Source organism: Mus caroli, unplaced genomic scaffold (genome assembly GCF_978045245.1).
Source record: "Mus caroli unplaced genomic scaffold, Mus_caroli_1 scaffold_12, whole genome shotgun sequence".
Taxonomy (NCBI): Eukaryota; Metazoa; Chordata; class Mammalia; order Rodentia; family Muridae; genus Mus; species Mus caroli.
Window position 1 is genome coordinate 69,308,032 of NW_028227267.1, and position 21,698 is coordinate 69,329,729.

General features: G+C 38.3%; 2 protein-coding genes across 3 annotated transcripts in view; one reads left to right on the forward strand and one right to left on the reverse strand.

Annotated features, from left to right (window-relative positions):
• Positions 1-21,698, reverse strand: part of Rb1 (RB transcriptional corepressor 1) — a 131,354-nt gene that overhangs the window by 23,741 nt on the left and 85,915 nt on the right. The window lies entirely within an intron of this gene.
• On the forward strand, positions 19,200-21,035 carry Lpar6 (lysophosphatidic acid receptor 6). The gene has a single exon (XM_021181656.3). It carries the CDS (start codon positions 19,850-19,852, stop codon positions 20,882-20,884), a length of 1,035 nt encoding a protein of 344 aa, XP_021037315.1. The 5' UTR covers positions 19,200-19,849; the 3' UTR covers positions 20,885-21,035.

Genomic DNA, 21,698 nt, shown 5'->3' on the forward strand with positions numbered 1-21,698 from the left:
GAATCAGAGCTGGGCAATGGTGACACACACTTTTAATTCCAGTTACCGGCAGGCAGATCTCTGAATTCAAGGCTACCCTGGTCTACAGAGCTAGCACTGTTAATCTACACAAAGAAACCTTATCTGGAAAAAAAAGCAAAACAAAATAAAAACAAAATTTCGAACCATAATTTAAAATTGCTCCATAAAGAAAAGCCTTTTTTTAAACCAGAAAATTTTTACCAAAACTTCAAAGGAAAGATGCCTTGCTTTTAGTTAAGCTCTTTCCAAATTGAGAAAAATGGAAACATTTTCATATCTCCTTTTATGAGTTAGCACACCATAAGAAATTACAATGATCCCTTGTGTTGTTAAGGGAGACTTTGAAACTGACAGAAACCAGAAACCTGAAGTTAGAGAAATGACTCAGTGGTTATAAGGAGGTGTTGCTCTTACAGAGTAGAGGACCCCAGTCAGTTCCTAACACCCATATATAAAGTAGCTCACAATCACCTGTAACTTCTGCTCCAAGGGACCCAACACCCTTTTCTTACCTCTGTGGGCATTTGCACATGTACATACATGCATGCAGACACATAGACACACATGTATATGCATAAATAAAAATAAAATAAATCTTAAGAAATAGAAATTGCAATGAAAAAGACAACAAATTCTGAACACATACACAATAATAAAGCCACAATTAATTACATTAAATTCACTCTTTAAAAAAAAAAAGCAATGCCAGTGAAAGATGGTCAACATAAGAAGTCATAAACTGCCGAGCGGTGGTGGTGCACGCCTTTAATCCCAGCACTCGGGAGGCAGAGGCAAGAGGGTTTCTGAGTTCGAGGCCAGCCTGGTCTACAAAGTGAGTTCCAGGGCAGTCAGGGCTATGCAGAGAAACCCTGTCTTGAAAAAAAAAAAAAAAAGAAGTCATGAACTACTGAGTAATGAGAATGAACAGGGAATACCAGATATAAAACCCTGAAAGTGGAACACATAAGTTAAGTGCTAACCTACTCACTAGGATAAAACGGTAGCTGGAAGCCTAACAGTAAAGAAAATCAACAAGTCAAATGAACTTTTTTTTTTAATTATTTGATTTCATGTGTATGTCTTCTTTATCTGCATGTATATGTGCCATGTGCACGCAGTACTACGAAAGCCAGAAAGGGTATCATGTCCTTGAACTGGGTTACAGGTAGTTATGTGCCACATGGGAGTTGGGACTTAAACCCAGATCCTATGGATGAACACACAGTGCTATTAACCACAGAAACATCTCTCCAGTCCTCACATGAACTCTTTATCCTCTAGAAGGTCTGGAAGCCAGGCTACCAGATACCTTGGGCAGTGAGGTTAAAGGGAAATTAGCAACAGGAAGATTGCAGAAGTCCACCTAAAGCTAAGCTAAGCAAGGCATTTGCCTCTTCTCTTATATACCTATAGTGATTTAAAAAAGAGAGAGATTTGGTGAACATGAAACATAACTGGCTGTCCTGAAGTCTCTAGACAGCGTCTAAGAAGAAGCTACTAAAGAAGGGAGCATACGGAAAAGTTATGATCACTAGTATTCCATATCCAGACTGCTTCCTGTATCCACAGCCTAGGGTGCTTCAAACTATGCCCATACCCTCCAGGTATGAAAAGATAAGCATCGAGCTATGCTAAGAGAACAGAACTATAGATATTATCAAACCAAAGGCTTTATAATGAAATGCAAGTCATGCAAGTCACCACACAAAATCCCTCCTGTATAAACACAGTCTCCAGCTAACTTTTAGTGATTTACACATGAATGACAATCAAGTATTTCAGGCAAGTTTCTATTATGAAAGCTACAAAGTAAAACAAACAAAAAGTATCTTGAAAGAAACATTTCAGAAAAGAAATATAAAAAGAAAACCTGCTGGAGTGATGTTTTTGTACACTGTGTGAAGATGTGTCTTTGTCTTGGCACCTTCTGATCAGTGAAAATAAAAAGCCTATGGCCTATAGTAAAGACAGAATAGTAAGGTGCAACATCTGGGCAGAAAGAGGAACTCGGGGAGAGTCAGGTGCCACGAGAACACAGGGGAAAAGTCAGGCCAGGGAGAAATGAGAGCTAACTCCTAACCCATGCAACAGAACTTAGATTGTTATAAATGGGATAATTGAGCTATGAGTTAGTTGGGAAACAAACCTACTTTAGGGCCCAAAGCTTTTATAAATAAATATAAGTCTCCATGTCATTATTCAGAATAAGAACAGGTATACAAAGAACCATGATTACAAAAGCCCAGTAAATTAAGTTATTGAATAGTCCTTTTGAATAGCAAGTTACTCATGTCTAAGAAATACATACCCAGATGGTATGTTTTCTTACCCATCTTAATTTCATTCACCTCATTTCAAAAAACATAAGGAACTAGGTTTTCTTGTTTTATTTAAAAGTTTTATAAATTTTATGTATATGTATATTTTTGCCTACATGTATCCTATATACCACATGTACATAATGCCTGTGAAGGCCAGAAGATATTATTAGATCCTCAGAGACTGGAGTTACTGATGGTTATTAGCTACAATATAGGTGCTGAGAGCCAAAGCCAGGTGTTCTGTAAGAGCAGCAAATGCTGCTAATAGCTGAGCCACCTCTCCAGTTCTGTTTGCTTTTGAGACAGTGTCTCACTATACAACCTGGCCTGGCCTGAAACTTGTTATATAGACCAGTTTGGCCTCCAACTCATATCTTTCTGTCTCTGCCTCTTGAATGCTGGGATTAATGGTGTGTACCACCACACCCAGCAAGGTTTGCTTTTCTTTCTTTTCTTTTCTCTCTTTAAGGATTTATTTATTATTATATCTAAGTATACTGTAGCTGTCTTCAGACAGCATCAGAAGAGGACATCAGATCTCATTATGGATGGTTGTGAGCTATCATGTGGTTGCTGGGATTTGAACACAGGACCCTCGGAAGAACAGTCAGTGCTCTTAACTCCGCTGAGCCATCTCTCCAGCCCAAGGTTCACTTTTCTTAAAGTTCTACTTTGTAAAATAGAGATATTTGGGTAAGATTATTTAAATCACAGTATTGTGAATCCAGATGATGCAAAGATCAGAATTTAGACACTTCGTGTTTAACACAAAGTATAAGTATTTGATGATACTATTATTATAGTCTTTATAAATGCCATTTACGAAGGATAACATATCTTTCAAATGTAAACAGAAGCCGAGTTATCCATCCATCCAGAGTACATATGTCTATTTGTCCTTCATTCAGCATCGTCACTTTATGTCTCTGCATAATAGGAACCAATCATGCTCAATCATGCAACAACCAAAGCACATGCCCCTTTCTCCTGCCCTCTGTGCTTGCTCCTTCTTTGTCTCGGATATTCTTTGCCCAGAACATCCCAAGGCTCAACCTACATTATTATTGACATTTGCTCAAACAGCACCTCCAGAGTGAAGCTTCTCCAAACATCTTGTTAAGAGGGTTTAACTCCCAATCCATCTCACGCACAACTGTTCCAATCTTACAGCACTGGTCATGACTTGTCACTCTATGTGTTTCCTTGCTTATTAACTATCTCTATTAAAATTCAAGATTCAGAAAAACATGGGTTTTTACCAGTTCACAATAGTTATTTCAAATGTTTAAAACTGCTTTGCAAATAGTAGGGGCTAAATAAACATTTATTGAATAAATTAATAGAGTGAGAAGATTAAAGTCCTCCAAATTCCTTGATATTAATTCTATTTTAAAGTAAGGATAAATACACAAACACACACACACACACACACATTTATATATATATATATATATATATATATATATATATATATATATATATTATATTGGTTTTTTGAGACAGGGTTTCTCTGTGTAGTCCTGGCTATCCTGGAACTCACTCTGTAGACCAGGCTGGCCTCGAACTTAGAAATCTGCCTGCCTCTGCCTCCCAAGTGCTGAGATTAAAGGTGTGCACAACCACTGCCCAGCTTTAAAGTAAGGATATGGTTCATGTGGTGGTGCACTCCTTTAATCTCAACAGAAGGAGATGGATCTCTGTGAGTTCTAGGCCAGCCAGGAGTTTACCATGAGTTTCAGATTAATTACACCTATACAGTGAAACACTGTCTCAAAAAACAAAATAAAAATCAAAACAGAAAAACCAAAACCAAAACCGAATCCTTTTTCTTACAATCCTCTCCACACAATACTAGCCAAATAATAATATGCATCATAGCCACAAGATATGAGCATGTCAACTGTTTCAGAGTGACTGTTCAAACGCTTTCATTCGAGTAAAGCACCAAGTAATACGACAAAGTATTCTGTGTGACATTGAGTAAAAAGAAAGTCTTCTCAACAGCAAACCATCAGGCTCTGCGCTAAGGCATGCATGTGTGAAGCCCGTATGGCAGTGGCCAGCAAACAGACATGCTTCCTACCTGTCAGCTTTCTGTAGTCTAGTGGGAGGAGACAGACAGTGATCTTGCAAGAACTAACCTTGTGATTACAAATTCAGAAAGTGCTCTGAAATAATGGCAAATATCTGCAAAATGAGTAAAGACTCATAGTGGAGGGGAATTAATACTTTAAGGGGAACTGATACAGTGTGAGAAGCAGACATTAAAAAGGGAACAAGACATAAACGGTCTTGAAAGGAAGTTAGGATGTGATGAAAGTAAAGGATGCTTTGCCAAGTTTTGAAGAAAGGGAAGAGAAAGTTGTAAGTGAATGAGGAAGCATAGAAGGGCAGTTCAGAAGTCAGGAATGCCTGCACTGCTGAAATGAGGAGACATGAACTGTCCAGCAATAATGCTATGATTAAGATTTACAAATAGGCTAAGACAAACATCCAATGATTAAATGAGCACAAATAACCCCTGCCTCTTAACTGCGATCTCTAGGCCAGAAAATGAAAATCACCAGATATCTGCCTTGGGAATCTACCAAGTATCCTACGTATGTACACACACACACACACACACACACACACACACACACACACACACTCTCTCTCTCTCTCACTCTCTCTCTCTCTCTCTCTCTCTCTCTCTCTCTCTCTCCTACAATGGTAAATGCTACATCAAACTACTCTTAGAGGCCAAGTTTTTAACAATAGTTTCCTTCTAGTACAGTATTGTTACTAAACAAAAATAGAGCAAGCTGGGTATGGTAGCACATATCTGTAATCCAAGCACTCAGGACAGTGAGGAAGAAGGACAGAATCTGAACTATCCTGGGCTAAGAAGTTCCAGGTCAGCCCAGGTTATACGGTGAAGTAAGGCCCAATCTCAGTAAATAAATAAAACTTAAAAACTCGCGCTATGGTCTAGAGGTGTGACTCAATGAAACAACACAGACTCTAGTTAACACACCGTAACATTCATCTCATTGGCCTTGGTGTCTGCTGCTTTACTTACTAGATACATGGAGTTCACAGGATTTTATAAACCATGTAGTTTCTCTGAAATTAAATTACTGTTAAAATATATGTGCCTGTGGTTTGTAAGCCACCCAGTCTCAGTATTTTATTTGTTGCACTAACAGACTTTGATATTTTAACAGGGATTCTGACAACTGAATCATTACTTTTAAGGTCAGACCTTGGAAGTTTAGATTATGCTTAGAATGACTATAAGATTCTTCTTCACCATCTTTTTAGGGGGTTGGTGAGGAAGGTTCGAGACAGGGTTTCTCTGTGTAGCCCTGGCTGTCTTAGAACTTGCTCTGTAGACCAGGCTGGCCTCAAACTCAGAGATCCAACTGCCTCTGCCTCCTGAATGCTAGGATGCATACTACCACAGCTCAGTATCTTTCCCACTTTTTAATTATAAACTTTGACTATTTCTCTGAAATATTACAAATAATCTTAGCAATACAGATTGGAGTTTTAAGTTATATATAATTTCTTTCTATGATAACTATGTTAAAGTTCCATTTTACGATTTCTGTTTATTAAGAATAGAATAGGGATGGCTCAGTGGTTAAGAGCACTGGCTGCTCTTCCAGAGGTCTTGAGTTCAATTCACAGCACCCACATGGTGGCTCACATCTGTCTATGGGATCCAATGCCCTCTTTTGAGGAGCAGATGTAAACAAAACATAGATTGAGAGATGTCTCTACTCCCCCTTGACAAAACAAAACAAATTATGTATCTACATATCATTAATTTGAAATGATGGTTCTTTTTTGTTAAAGTAAAGCATAGAATTAATATTGAATCTGGTCGATCATAAATTCTTTATAGGGCTGGTGAGATGGCTCAGTGGGTAAGAGCACCCGACTGCTCTTCCGAAGGTCCCAGAGTTCAAATCCCAGCAACCACATGGTGGCTCACAACCATCTGTAATGAGATCTGACTCCCTCTTCTGGTGCATCTGAAGACAGCTACAGTGTACTTAGATATAATAAATAAATAAATCTAAAAAAAAAAAATTCTTTTATAGCAGATCATGTTAACTCACAAAATACTTTGATGACTATGGTTAATAACACAACGGAATCAGGCTTATTTCTTTCATTAATAGAAGTCTATCTTCATGATTCTCTCATATTTAATAAGAATACATCTACTAAATGTGAGGTTTCATGCTATTTTATATACATTCCTTCACTTAATCCTTATATGTTTATAACATAGATACTATTACTCTATGCATTTTACAGGTAAAAAATCAGAGGCATGAAAGTTAACATACATGCACATGACGTAATCGGGGTTTGAACCCAAGGCTACTGGATTCTAAAACCTGTGCTCTTAGTGACTCTGCTAGGATACAAGCTATGCTCGTCTGTCCTCTCTGTTCTCTCTTTGCCTGTTGTGCAGCTTTTAAAACCATATTTCTGCCTTGTTATCTGCCCTACCTGCAGTTCTACCTCTCAAAATCTCATCAATCCATCATCTGAAAATGGCAAGACAAGTAACACATTAATGGAAGTCCCTACCATATAAGATACTCTAAACAAAAGCTTTGGTACTGTCACATTTGGATCTGGGTTATGTCCCTAATGTTCATGTTCAAAGCTTAGTCTCCAGCCTGCGGCACTATTGGGAGATGATAAAATGTTTAGGAGGTGTGGCCTAGTGGGAGGAAGTGAGGTAACTAAAGGTGTGATCTTGAAAGGGCTATTGCAATCCTGGCCCCTTTTTCCCTCTGCTTCCTGGTCAGCATAACACGGTTTCCTGTGTTATGTATTTATGGCTTTGATACTCTGTCCAACAAGACTGAAAATAATGGAGAAGCAACCTTTGAAACCATGAGTCAAAGTAACCCTTACTCCTTTAAGCTGATTTTCTCTGGTACTTTGTCAGAGATTAAAAAAAAACTAACATAGGTACAGAATGTGCATATAATCAACCATCAGTAACTCTTCCCCAGTGCACCAATGGTAAGGCATGACTGTTTTACTTACATTGTTTTATTTCCTATAAAACTCTAGGAGAAGATACTATATCTTTTACAAAAGATACAAATTAGCTAAGAGTAAACTGCTAGGCATAGTAAGTAACACAGCTGTTATCACCTCAGGGTAGAGGGAATCCTATGAAAGAGGGAGGAATTCAAGAGGGAGGAATTCCATGGTGAGCCAGGAAGCACTCTCCAGAGCACTAGGAGAGGGCAGGCCAGGCCAGGCTCACTTGTGACAAACTTCTAGCTAAAAGGTCTCACGACAACTATGCAGGCATGCTGAGAACCAAGATTCTAACCTATGAGCCTTTGGTGATGAAGCCAAGCTATGACAAATGAGACGGTATGTATAAAGTGCTTCAAATGGTGCCTGGTGTTGGTATCAGCAACAGGCTTGGCAGGTCACCTCTGAACCCAGTGACATCACCCACAGGGGTCAGGGAGCCATGCATGGCAACTGTATCCATTCCCAGAGTCCACTTCCCACCTTTACCTTCAAATGGTTATATCACAGCCTAAATAAAAGGCAGACCCTTCCTGACCTATGCACCTTTTTCTTCTCTCTCCTTTCCCCTTTGTCTCTGCCACCCCCCTTTGTTTCTGCCCCCACAATAAACCAGCCAGGTGGAACTGCATTAGCCTGGTATGATCTGTCCAGACACAAGCCGTGATTCTAACACAACGCCCAGCACATAGCCCTTAAGAAAGAAATGATCAGGGCTGGAGAGATGGCTCAGTGGTTAAGAGCACTGACTGCTCTTCCGAAGGTCCTGGTGGCTCACAACCATCCGTAATGAGATCGGAACCCTCTTCTGGTGCATCTGAAGACAACTATAGTATACTTAGATATAATAATAAATAAATCTTTTTTTTTAAAAAAAAAAGGAAGAAATGATCAGTTCCACAAAACTAAAACACAGATTGTATAATACGGTAACAAACTTACTTAAGGATATCTAAGGAGGTGATGAACAAGGCATAAATAAGACTCTGAAAGGATCTTCAAAATAAAATCCCAGGGTCTGATATATGATGAATATTCAGTAATACTTTTAGAATACTTTTTACTATCTTGCTTCTGGAGTAGGGGGAACAAGCTGCCATATACCAAGCAGCTATGGAGAGGCCACAGCTAAGCAGTAAAGCCTCTGGCCATCAGCCAATGCCAATAGCTATGAGAAAACCTCAAAGCCAATTCTCCAATTCCAGTAAAGCCATAAGCTAGCTGTGAAGCTGGCTGGCAACTTCACGATCTCTCACGAGAATATAGGAGCCAAAACCACACAGCTATGGTGCTTCCTGACCTTCAGAAATTCATATGATAATAAATACTTGCTGTTTTAATTGCCAATAGATAACTAATAACCTCAGCCAATTACTAATGCAGGTAAATTTTGATTTTTAAAAACATTATGAAGGAAGATGTAAGACACTGGTCTTTTTCTCTGCAGCACTGTTGCTCCCCAGCACTCAGGGAGCAACTCTCTCCAGATCAGGCAAGTTGCATCATGACATTACTTATCTGGCTAAACTAACTGTCAGCATAATTGTTCTCTACACATTCGTTGCTTTGGTACCTAATCCTGTGACGGAAACCAGATTCTCACTGTCAGTAAAGTTAGTGTGACTCTCATCAAATAAACAATACTGTCAGAAAAATGGAAGCTCTAAGTACATTCTAAATGACCTTCCATAATTAGCATGCATTTCTAAAGCAAGCACAAACTCCTCCAGAGATTAAAGTATGTCAACACTATTCAAACAAAATGCTCCCAAAAGAGACCTGATTGCCTAAGTAAAAGTGAAGTCTCCAGTGCTGGTAGAAACACTAACAATGGGGAAGTGATGGCAGGAATTGCTATTGTTTGCTGGGTGTTTTAAGGAATATTATTGGATCTACATTACAGGAAATGTTTTTGTTCTACCCTAAGCCAAGTTCTAAAACTGTTTTGCCTCACAAACAGAAACTAGGATAGAAAATAGAAAACTTCTGGTGATGGCCTTTCTGCTAGTTCTTTTCCATTTATTCTTGTCATTTAATGCTAGACACTCTGTCAATATATATACTACTAGAGCTGCTGTGTGGCTTTAACCATATCTATATATTTCCAGATATGCATTTACGGCTAAAGTACTCTTTCAGATTCCAGGCCCACATTTCAAATTGGATACTAAAGATTCCCATGCGAATATATCACAAATGTCTCATCTCTAATATGTCTAAACACGAACACTCATTCCCTGTATCACTAAACAGCTCTGGCAGTACTGTGAGGGTAGCTATGTTATCAGTCCCCTGACCTCCGATCTCTCTACACCATGAGAATTGTCCTTAGTGATGCTGGTTTCATTCAGCTTCTAAACTCGTGGTTCATTCCTTTAGCGTATCTGTGTCTGCTTCCGTGGACTGCATAAAGTAGCTTTGCTTTTTATCTACTTTGACAAGATTGTTTTAGACTTATTTTATGTATATTAGTATTTTGCTTGCATGTATGTATCAGCACCATGTGTGGTGCCAGATGTCCACAGAGTTCAGAAAAAGGTATATGATCCCCTCAAACTGGAGTTATGGATTATTGTAAACCACTATGTGGGTGCCAAGAACTGAACCACTATGTGGGTCCTCTGGGAGAGCTATAAGTCCTCTTAACCACTTAGCCATCTTTCCAGTTCCTGTTCTGTTAAGATTTTAATTGGGTCGTTCTTAGACTATCTGCATACAGTATAGTTACTGATAGTATCTTGTTTTATCCCATCTATTCTTTGGTTCCTTTGGGCAAAGGCACACATGCAAAAGAAACTTAATATAGACATAAAAGTTAAACAAAACTGAATTCACCTAGAGGTGGAATTCAAAGGTAGAGCATATGTTTGGTGTCAATATGCTCTACACACACACACACACACACACACACACACACTTTTAATTTTTTTTTAAAATTACATCATCACCAGATTCCGTGTTACTCACTAGTAATTGTGAATTGTTTTTTTTAAGTCCACTCAATGTTTTTTAAATTTAAGGCTCATCTAGTGGCAAAACTTCTTGTCAGATTCATCTCCAGTGATACCATGAAGTGTGCTCCCTGAAAAGCCCTTTCTTTTGTTTTCTTTTCTTTTTTTAAAAAAATATTATTATTTACTTATGTGCATATATGCATGTATCTGGGCTTGAGGTCAGAGGCACCCTCTGGAGGCAGAGTTATAAGCAGTTTGAGCTGTCTGATATGAATTCTGGGAATTGAACTTGGGTCTTCTATAAGAACAATACATGTTCTTAACTACTAAGCTATCTCTCTAGGCCTGAGAAGCCCTTTCTATATTACAAGGCAGGGAAACAGAATCCAATACTCTCCTTTAAATTGTACATTTTCCTTAGCTTTTACCACTTCTGATCCCAAACTGTTTATTTTACTGAGTTCATAGTGAATCGGACTGATTTTTAACACTTTTGAGACAACACTGCATACTTTCCTACTTTCTAAAAGTATCTAAATGTGCATTCATAAAAAGAAAAGCATGCAGGGCAGTGGTTGTGCACACCTTTAATCCCAGCACTTGGGAGGCAGAGGCAGGCAGATTTCTGAGTTTGAGGCCAGCCTGGTCTACAGAGTAAGTTCCAGGACAGCCAAGACTACACAGAGAAACCCTGTCTCAAAAAAACAAAACAAAACAAAACAAAAACAAAAACAAAACAAAAAACAAAAGACAAACCAAACCAAACAAAACAAAAACAAAAAACCCCAAAAAAGAAAAGCATATGACTATATAACCATAAAATTATGTAAGTATAAATTTTTATGCCTGTCTACAGATGAAAATATTTCACAGGCAACATTCTGGACATATCTACAATAGGTACTGAGCCCTAATTAACATGCATTTTCACCTCATATACTAGCTCATTCACTTCTCATATTGTTTAGAAAAAAATAGTAGTTAAAAATCACTTTGGGAAATTCATGGTAAGAGACAGTTTAAAAGATGCATTAGAGGCAGAAGAATCTCTGTGTGTTTGAGCCCAGCCAGGTCTATGTAAGAAGTTCTAAGCCAGGGCTATGTAGAAAGACTTTGTTTCCAAAGAAAGGAAGGAAGGAAGGGAAGAAGGGAGGGAGGAAGGGAGGGGTGGATTTTTAAAATCATACACAAAGAAGTGTTCCCTTCCAAACCTTATCCCCTTATATGAACTGAGGCACATGTGCTTGTATTCAAACACATACATAATATACATGCATATACAAAGTAAATTTTTAAAAAATTCATTCTCAGGGAAAAGCAAACATGCAATGGAAGACATCACGCTAAGCAACTCAGTGGCTCAGAGAAAGGTAGTCACAGGCTCAGGTAGCTCAGCGTGCCCAGGGAATCAGAACATAGGAGGGCAGGCCAGGGGTTGTTTCTAAAAGGCAAACAGAATCAGAAGGTTCATATAAAATTAGACTATCATGTTATCATGGAGAAAGGACATGGAGGATACTAATATAAAATCCTGAGCGTTGGGCTAGAGCAATGGATCAGAGGTTAAGAGCACTGAATATTCTTCCAGGGGACCTAGGTTCAGTTCTCAGCACCCACATGTCAACTCACAACTGTCTGGAACTCCAAGATCTGACACCCTCACACAGACATACATACACGCAGGTAAAACACCAATGAACATAAAAATAAATGATCTAAAACAAAGATTAAAGGAAAAAAAAAAAGGTTCCTGAGTGTTCATTCAAGCATAGCTGGGACAAAATACAGTTAATACATGCTACCGATGATACTGGTGTCAGGGAAATTGTACACAGAACACAATGGAGTACCTTAGGGCAATAGAGTATAGCCAAATCGCCAAAGAGCAAAAGAGAAAAACTTAATGACTAAACAGGGAGAAGTCAGGAGAGATCTGACTTGTCATGAAACTAACATGGGGTGATTTGTAGGGTGATGGTAAGGGGAGAGGGTCTCTACATGGCCCTGACTGTCCTGGAATTCACTTCTTTGAACTATTAAGTTTGATGAACAATATAAGGACCTTTCTTCATTTATCAGATGTCATTCAAAACAGAACTCGGAAGTAGACATGCTGAACGTATCAAGTGGAGGTGCTATCAATGATCTTCCGCTGGGCAGTGGTGCTATAGGCCTTTAGTCCCAGCAGAGGCAAATCTCCAAGTTTGAGGCCAGCCTGATCTACAGTGTAAATTCAAGAACAGCCTGAACTACACAGAGAAAGCTTGTCTCAGAAAAAAAAAAACAACAAAAAGACAAAAAAACAAAAGAAAAGAAATTCCCAGCCAGGGGTGTTGTGCCACCTTTAATCCTAGCACTTAGGAGGCAGGGGTAGGTGCATCTGAGTTCAAGAGCAGCCTGGCCCACTACAGAAAAACCCCTTCTCAAAACAAAACAAAACAAACTTGTACTAGAAATTTTCAATTGCTGTGAAAATCTTTATAAGAGAAACTGGATGGATTTATGAGAGAAAACTGAAAAATATAAATTAGAACAGCCTTTCAGTGATAGGCCAGCTAAAGTTAATCCCCTGAGATATGCATAAGCCAGTTTTATTTCACATCTGTTGCGACTTCCCCCTGTCAGCCAAGCCCTTGGTCCGTTTCTGAGCTTTCTTCAGGGAGCAGTGAGAGTGTTTTTCACACGTCCACAAAATGTTTACTTGCTGACCCCACCCCCAATACAGACTCGGTTTTTTGTTTTATTCAGTGCTGATCCCAGAGCTTGGAAAAGCAGCGGGCACAGAGTCAATACTAATGTTGAATAAACAAAATCAGTGAACAGATGGAGAGAACATAAGCAGGAAAGGTTATTTTTTTGTTTTGTTTTGTTTTGTTTTGTGGTGCTGGGGATGGGGCCTTGGACACTGAGCGAGCGACACCCTTAGCCCGGCAGGAAGACTTTTAAAGTACATGTCCTGTTTTCCTATGTTTGTGATCAGGACAACAACCCAGCAACCTTTATTGGTCAGGTCAAAGGGTCCACCTCTGTTTAACAGAAACAAAAACAAAAGGCCAGGCTCTGACAGCATCTCTCCTTCCGCTCCTTTGTTTCTAGCCACCTGAGGCAGTGCTGGCAACATCTGCTATTGATAGGAAACCCTCATGTTTCCTAAGAATTGGAATCTGTTGATTAAAGTAATTGAAGTGTCAGACTAATAAAAGTGCTCATGGGCCTTTTGCTGTGACTTGGGATGACCAGTGACTCAAGAGCCTCACCACACATCTACATCTAGACTGTGGAGTGCTCCTATCTGTAAAGAGAGAGCCTCTTTCAGAGCCTGGGCCTAACTGGATTAAGAGCCCACATGCCTAAAGTCATTATATTTCTGGTTTTAATTATATCTGCAATAGAGCTCATATAATTAATCTTAAAAACATGTCATCTATTTAAAAATGCAATATTCACTCACTTCCATTTTTGGAGGTAAAAACTTTTAAAGATAAAAATTCTATATTTGGGTACTAAAAACTTCTTAAGTTAAGGATAAAGTAACGTGCTTATTTAGACCCTCTCTGCTTTTTGTTTTATATTATAATTTGTTATAATTATAATCTTAAAAATATTTTAAAAGAAAAATTCTTTTTGAATATTATATAAGACATAATATGATCACCTTTTTTTCCATTGCGTGGTGACTAACAAAACCATCTGGTTAAACCTTTATCTTTCCTTAAAAACTTCACACTTTATATAACTCGTAGCTTTTAGTGCCCTATTTTTATTTGTTTCCTTTTTTTGTAAATTTTATTTTTATTTATATGTGACTGTGCCCACTGAGGTCAGAAGGTATCAGGTCCTTGGAGCCAGAGTGGAGTTACAAGTGAATGTGAGCCAGCTGATATAGGTGCTGGGAACTGAACTGGGGGGTTGCTGGAAAAGTAGCAAGCACTACTAAGCACTCGGCCATGTCTCCAGCCTTTTAGTGATGATCTGATCCAGGCTGCCAAACTAGCTAGCCAAGAGTTCCACCACTGTCCTAGTTCTATTACACCATTAGAGAGCTCTAACTAGTCCAATGTGTGAAGTGCACAGTAATTCAAATACACAATCCTTCTCAAAAGGCAAGTCTCTGTCTACTCCAAGACCAGCGTCTGTAACCCATGATCACACTAACAAACTGCATACATGGCATCACTTAAGGCCATCTCTTCTTCTGGCATACATGAAACACAGGCACTCTTATCTGCTCACTAAAAAGTAATGAAAGAAAGCTCATTGTTCTATGTCATCTAACAACTTAACCTGTATCTGAAAGATTAGAATACTGTGGCTTACTGCATCTATTCTAGATTTTTTGTTTGTTACTTGCTGTGCATGCATGTGTGTGTGTGTGTGTGTGTGTATTTTACAACCAAAATTTATTTCACTTCATTTTGTTTTTAAAAACCATCTATTAAGACAGAAGGGCATGGTTAGGATAGATTTTATCCAAGGCAAAAGTCCAAATTTAAGAACCAAAAATCCTTTTATTTCAAGATTAGATTTCTTTCCATTATGCACATACAGAATGTATTTTTTTCACTTGACAAACATGTATAAGGAACTGGGTTCAATACTTATAAAGTAAGGGCTTGTTATCCTCCACCCACTGTGCAATCCTAAGAGATCATAACTCTAAATTCAAGTTTCTTCAATTGTAATTTTTTTTTGAAATTTTAAAACAGAAGGCTAAGGTAAAAATTATTCTAGAGATCTAATTCAGTATTGCCTTTTTACAACTTTTACAACTATAACAGAAATTAAATTACTTAATAAAGGTTGGATTTTTAATACCAAAGATTAAAAACCAGGCCAATAAGAATCGAGTTTAATTGGTCTTTCCACTATTTCTTACTTCATCCAAAGTAGTTGGGCGACTTCTGAAAGCAACCCATTCTGTTATCATTTACTAGAATTTCATTATCAGATTAAACCCTTACGTCCCAAAGCATTCCCTGGACTCTTCTGATAAGAATTTAGGGTGGGACTATATTATTTAGTATTCCTCAAAGAACAAATAATTTTCTGTATATTCAGACGTGATAAGTATTTGGATTATACTAATGGGACTACATAAGGACTCATTTTTGTGAACTCTGGCTCTAGAGCTTTCAAGACATGCTTGGAGAACCTCCTTTGTTTTCTGAGACAAAATGACCGCCTGTGTAGTTCCTTGAACTGATTATATAGCCCCTAGGCTGCTTTCCAACACTCTCTTCCTACCTTAGCCAGTGGCGTGCTGAAATTATAGACACAAACCACGAGACTGTTTTTCCCCCTCAGAGACCTCATAGTCTCAAGGTCTGGGGGTGTGGGGGTAGGGTGGGGAGGCTGGTGGTGCAGAAGGGTCATAACTCTCTTAAAACCAGGGAGGGCCTTACTGCTATCTCTTGGTTCTGCTCCTCCCCCCACATCTGCTTCAGACTTCCTGTGGTTCTACCAGGGTCTCACCAAATTAACTGGCTGGGATTAGGAGTGCTGGAGTGATTCTGCCTTTCCCTGTAAGAATATAGCTCCTGCTGCTTTACTGGGTATAATAAGGAACTTCGACTTGGCCCATTTATTCTGTCTCTTACACATATTTCTTCCTCTTTGTTCCCTCTTCCCCTCTGTGGTACACATTTCTTGTCCAGACTAGTTTCAAAATTCTTAAACATTAAGGATAAAAAGTGACTTCCTGATACCAAAGAGTGAGAAAGCAAATGTGACACCTTAAACATTCAAAGAATTCAAGGAATCTGAAGCAAATAAAAAGCAGGAAGGGAACTTTGTAGAGCCTAATTCCTTTCTTTTACAGCCAAGAAGCCAGACTCCCCACAGGAGCAAGGGAAAAGGACTGAAAAGGACAAGCAGAGTTCTCTGCTGGGAGCTCTTTGCACTGCATTTTCCTACTCCCTGACCCCCTTAGAAAAAGATGTATAGTCTCTTTTTATTGCCTACAGCACAAAGCTTTATTCATGCATAAAGAATCTACACTAGTAAACGACAGTCTAGATTCCTTCTAGATTTTTCTATAGAGAAAATCCTTCAAATATTTCAGAGATTATACGCAGATATTTTTGGAGAATAGCTAGCAAGGCTTGAGATCCTCCTTCAGATCTGTGTTTCTTGTGTGCTCTGAGCCATGGTGTTTCAGAGTTCCAGAAAGGTAGGATAAAACCAGGGCCCAAGGAAGGAGATTTCAAGGGCCCTGGAGTCAGATCCTGTGCACTAAAATGGTAAACTTTACTCTGCACTGAACCATATATAGTTAATCTACCAACTGATAATATGCTTAGCTAGAATCGTAGTTTGACATTTGATGCTTTTCCTAAAACAAAGCTAATAAGAAATGTCCTTTGGCAACTAAGTATTTTTGTCAACAGGAAAGCACACACATGGATACACATGTGAAGATCCATAGTGCATTTCAGAGCTGAAAGGAGGCTTTCCAGGATACTCTTATTACACAAAGGCAACACATACACATTTTTTAAAATAAAATATATCCGATTCCTGCCATCACAAACCTTCCTTTGTGTCTTAGATTACCATATCATTTTTATTTTACCACTGTGTAAATAAATTATTATTTAAGATTTTATTTTAGTTAACACTTATTACATTTAAACTGAATAATTTTTAGAATGGATTTGTTTAGAATGGTGTTGCTTACACTTCTCAGTTTTAGAGTTTCATTTAATCATTTGCTGGGATGCTGGAGTCTGAACACAGGGCCTCCTACATGCTGAGGGTGGAGCTCCAACACTGTTCCAGCCTGCAGATCTTAAAGTAAAAGCTTTTTTTAAGCCCCCCCCCCCCCATGTATGAGTGTTTTGCCTTCTTGTATGTCTGTGCACTGAGTGCACGTAGTGCCTGCAGAGTCAGACGTGGGTACTGGATATCCTGGGACTGGAGTTACAGACAGTACTGAGCTGCCATTGGGTGCTGACAATCAAACCTGGGTCCTTTGAAAGAACAGGAAGTACTTCAAAATGTTAAGACATCTTTCCAGCATGCCCACCTAGGTATAAGGATTAAAGGCATGTACTACCACACCCAGCAAATTAGTAACCCTTTTAGACAGACTTTCCTTTACAACTCTTATATCACAACATCCTAAAAATCAGCTGACAGTATATTTTACTTATTTATTTTAAAGACCTATTTATTTATTTTTATATGTATAAGTGCTTGCCTGCATATATGCATGTATATCACATTCATGCATGTTTTCACAATGAAAGTAAACATGGACAGTACCAGGACATACAACTATTATATTTTGTAAAAATGACAATAAGGGGGCTGGCAAGATGGCTCAGAGGTTAAGCGCATTGGCTGTTTTTCCAAAGGTCCTGAGTTCAGTTCCCAGCAACCACATGATGCTCATAAGCATCTATGGTGAGATCTGGTGCCCTCTTCTGAACTGGAGGTGTACAGGCAAGCAAAACACTGTATACATAATAAATCTTTTTAAAAATGACAATAAGGAAACTTAAAAGTGGATCACTCAAATTTTATATTTTTCCTAAAATAACTATTAACAGAAAAGTTTCTTCATAGAGAAGAAAATGTTGTTAAGTGTCCCTTTGTTCATTACTGCACTCAAAGTTCCCATCTTCCAATAGGAACACATATGCATCTGTTTTCCACACCAAAACCAAAGCAGAGAAATCCAGACCCTCAATCTTTACCGCCTGTAATACTGTATTATTTGATCATAGATGACTTCTTAATCAAAACAATAAAAAGATTATAATTCACCATCAAAAGTTGATGAACATTGACATAATCAAACTTAAAAGGTATAGAACACATGATACATGTACTTAAGTATACATCTTAATATGTAAACTAAGGTTTCTATAGAGAAACTTGCTCTTAAATGCCTTCACTGACCCCAAATGAAGAGTTTCAGCTTCAAATTTAGAGATGAAAGTAGATTTGGAATATATCCCAACACACAGCCAACGTGTAAAAGAAACTGAAGGGAGAGACGGAGGAAAGGAGAATAAAATCATGGACCTACAGTTAGGTAAACAGTAGAACTGAGATTCTCTGCTGTAAGTTATTTCAATTAACTCAGAAGGGGGGAGCCGGTTTTACAAAGCACAATTTCCCACTATGCTTATATTAAGTTGTGGGCAAAAAGACTGACACTGTACTAAAAAGTAAAAGTTTTGGAGTACTGTTCTCACTACTGAGCTATAATCCTCCAGGGAAAAATACACATACTTAATGTAGTCTTTGGTGTATTAAAATTGAAATAGCTTTAGAAAATTAGTTTCAAAGAAAAATGTTAGAACATTATTTATCAAAAACTAAAGAGATCCAGGATTAAAGCTACTCACAGTCATGCCAATTAAGTTAAATGCTGGAGAGCAATTAAAAAAAAAAAAAAAAAACAGATACTAAGAGAAGCAGGACTGCCTGCCTCAGTCAAAGCCTTTATATAAACTCTTAAGGTTCTGCCTTCAGTCATAAACAGTTCTTTAATGTGTCCACTCATATCGCTAACATTTCAATTTATAAATATATATACACCCATCTGCATTTTATTTCTTTAAAGAAGGCACTATCCCAACTACAAGAGCAATAGAAGAGAATCCACCTTATGCTTCTTTCTTTCTCTTAGTTATTACTAACTAAAGCAAAGCAAATCACTTTGGAGAAGTTGTCAGAATCCCCAGGAAGCATTTTGGCATAAAAAGAGTTAATGCCCAACTCAGCTGGACAGCCAGTGACCATTTGCAAGCCTCCTAGGTACATTCCCAGCAGACACATTATCAGATTAAAAGAACTGCAAACAACTGGGTTGAAGCCTTCCTTTGTCCAAACCCAGCCTCTTCTTCCTGTGATGTCATATTACAAATCTGGGAAGCCTTTCTTGCTCACTTCAGAGACAGCCCATCTCACAATACAGCTGGCAACCTCCGAAAGGCCTCTCCAGTCAGCAAGCGCTAACATGCTTAGGAATTTATCTGGGATCCTTTAAACGACTGCCTATCGCCATCCGGAATCAATGTAGAAATACAAAGTCTGAGAATAAAAAGAAGGAAGAAGTACCCGAGGACGACGGACGGGCGGACGGACGCACAGCGAGTGTTTGTGACTGAAGTAAGGCTGGTTTGGACCTTGGCGGCTGAAGCACAAGTTCCCATGTGGACTGGTCTTGTCCGACTTGGAACAGTTTTTCCTTACACTTTCAGCTTTATGGGTTGGCTTCCTTGACTGCATTTTCTGTCAGTTAACTAAACTCCGGACTCATGGATTTTCTCGACCAGAAAATCAGACTATTTTCCTGAATAATCTACTAGAAACTCGGAACACATTTCATGTTTCCTTTGAAGAGTTAAGAGAAGAAAGTATAAGAACAGGAAAAGAAACAAATAATTTGCAAATAAATTGGCTGCTGCTGTGACCACATCTGAACACCAAGGGCGATCGATCGAGCGCTGCAGACAAAAGGACTCCTGTAAGCTGTACTGCCCGACAATGGTAAGCTCCAACGGCTCCCACTGCCCTTACGACGACTCCTTTAAGTACACTTTGTATGGGTGCATGTTCAGCATGGTGTTTGTGCTTGGGCTGATATCCAACTGTGTTGCGATATACATTTTCTTCTGTGCCCTCAAAGTGAGAAATGAAACTACAACATACATGATTAACCTGGCAATGTCAGATTTACTTTTTGTCTTCACTTTGCCATTTCGGATTTTTTACTTTGCAACACGGAATTGGCCATTTGGAGATCTGCTCTGTAAGATTTCAGTAATGCTGTTTTACACCAATATGTATGGAAGCATTCTGTTCTTAACCTGTATCAGTGTAGATCGATTTCTGGCAATCGTCTACCCATTTAAGTCAAAGACTTTAAGAACTAAACGAAATGCAAAGATCGTTTGCATTGCTGTGTGGTTCACAGTGATGGGAGGAAGTGCGCCTGCAGTTTTCTTTCAGTCGACCCACTCTCAGGGGAACAATACCTCAGAAGCCTGCTTTGAGAACTTCCCAGCGGCCACATGGAAAACTTATCTCTCCAGGATTGTGATTTTCATTGAAATAGTGGGCTTTTTTATCCCTCTCATTTTGAACGTAACTTGTTCTAGTATGGTGCTAAGAACTTTAAATAAACCTGTTACATTAAGTAGAAGCAAAATGAACAAAACTAAGGTTTTAAAAATGATTTTTGTCCACTTGGTCATCTTCTGTTTCTGTTTTGTGCCCTACAACATCAACCTCATTTTGTACTCGCTCATGAGGACGCAGACCTTTGTTAACTGCTCCGTGGTGGCGGCAGTGAGGACCTTGTACCCCATCACTCTCTGCATCGCAGTCTCCAACTGCTGCTTTGACCCTATTGTTTACTACTTCACCTCAGACACAATTCAGAACTCAATAAAAATGAAAAACTGGTCGGTTAGAAGAAGTGACTCCAGGTTCTCTGAAGTTCAGGGCACCGAGAATTTTATCCAACACAACCTACAGACCTTAAAAAATAAGATATTTGATAATGAATCTGCAATATAAGCTGCCTGACTAAGCCACTGGGACTGCTCCGTGTTCAACTGTGAAAACTGTGTTCTTGGGAACTATCTCTCCAGCTCCAACTGAAAATATTTTTAAAGGAAGTTTGTGTCTGATATGTTAAACATTAAAATATATTCTATTCTTGTATGCACGCCATTTTGCTTTCTTGAACCACTTTAACGTGTTCTTTCCTCATTAAAAAAACCTCCATAAAGTTAAGGTCTAAAAGCAATTATGATTTAAATAATGTGGTATCTGTACGTTTAAAATTTTGTATATCATGAAATGATTTAATCAAAAATCTGTTAAATGGTTTTATACTAAACCCAGATGTTGTTTAAGGAATAGTTTACTAAGTAGATTTCACTTATATTTTATTTTAGATTAAAAGTACTTATCATACCTTCAACTGTAAACAATGAAGAAAACCAGTTTGAAATAGTCAAACATTTTTAGAGCATTTCCTCCAAGAGACTACTGCTGTTTTCTGCATGACATTTTATCTTTTTAGGCAATTCATTAAAAAAAAAAAAAGTTATCTAACTATAGTATATTTTGAAATTACTATTTTGATTTATATTCTGGCTGCAACACCCAATTTCAAAATGGTATATAGTATAAAAACTTAACATAAGGAAACTAATAAAATGTTATCTTGCTAGGTAAATTATTTTGAAAGTACAACAAAAACTTTGTATTTTCAATAATGTTGGTCTAGAAATTACCAGGACAGTGAAATGCATGAGTTTTTAGAATGTGATACATAGCGAAGATTTTTTTTTTTTTTACTTCTTTTCCTCTCTCACTTTAGATC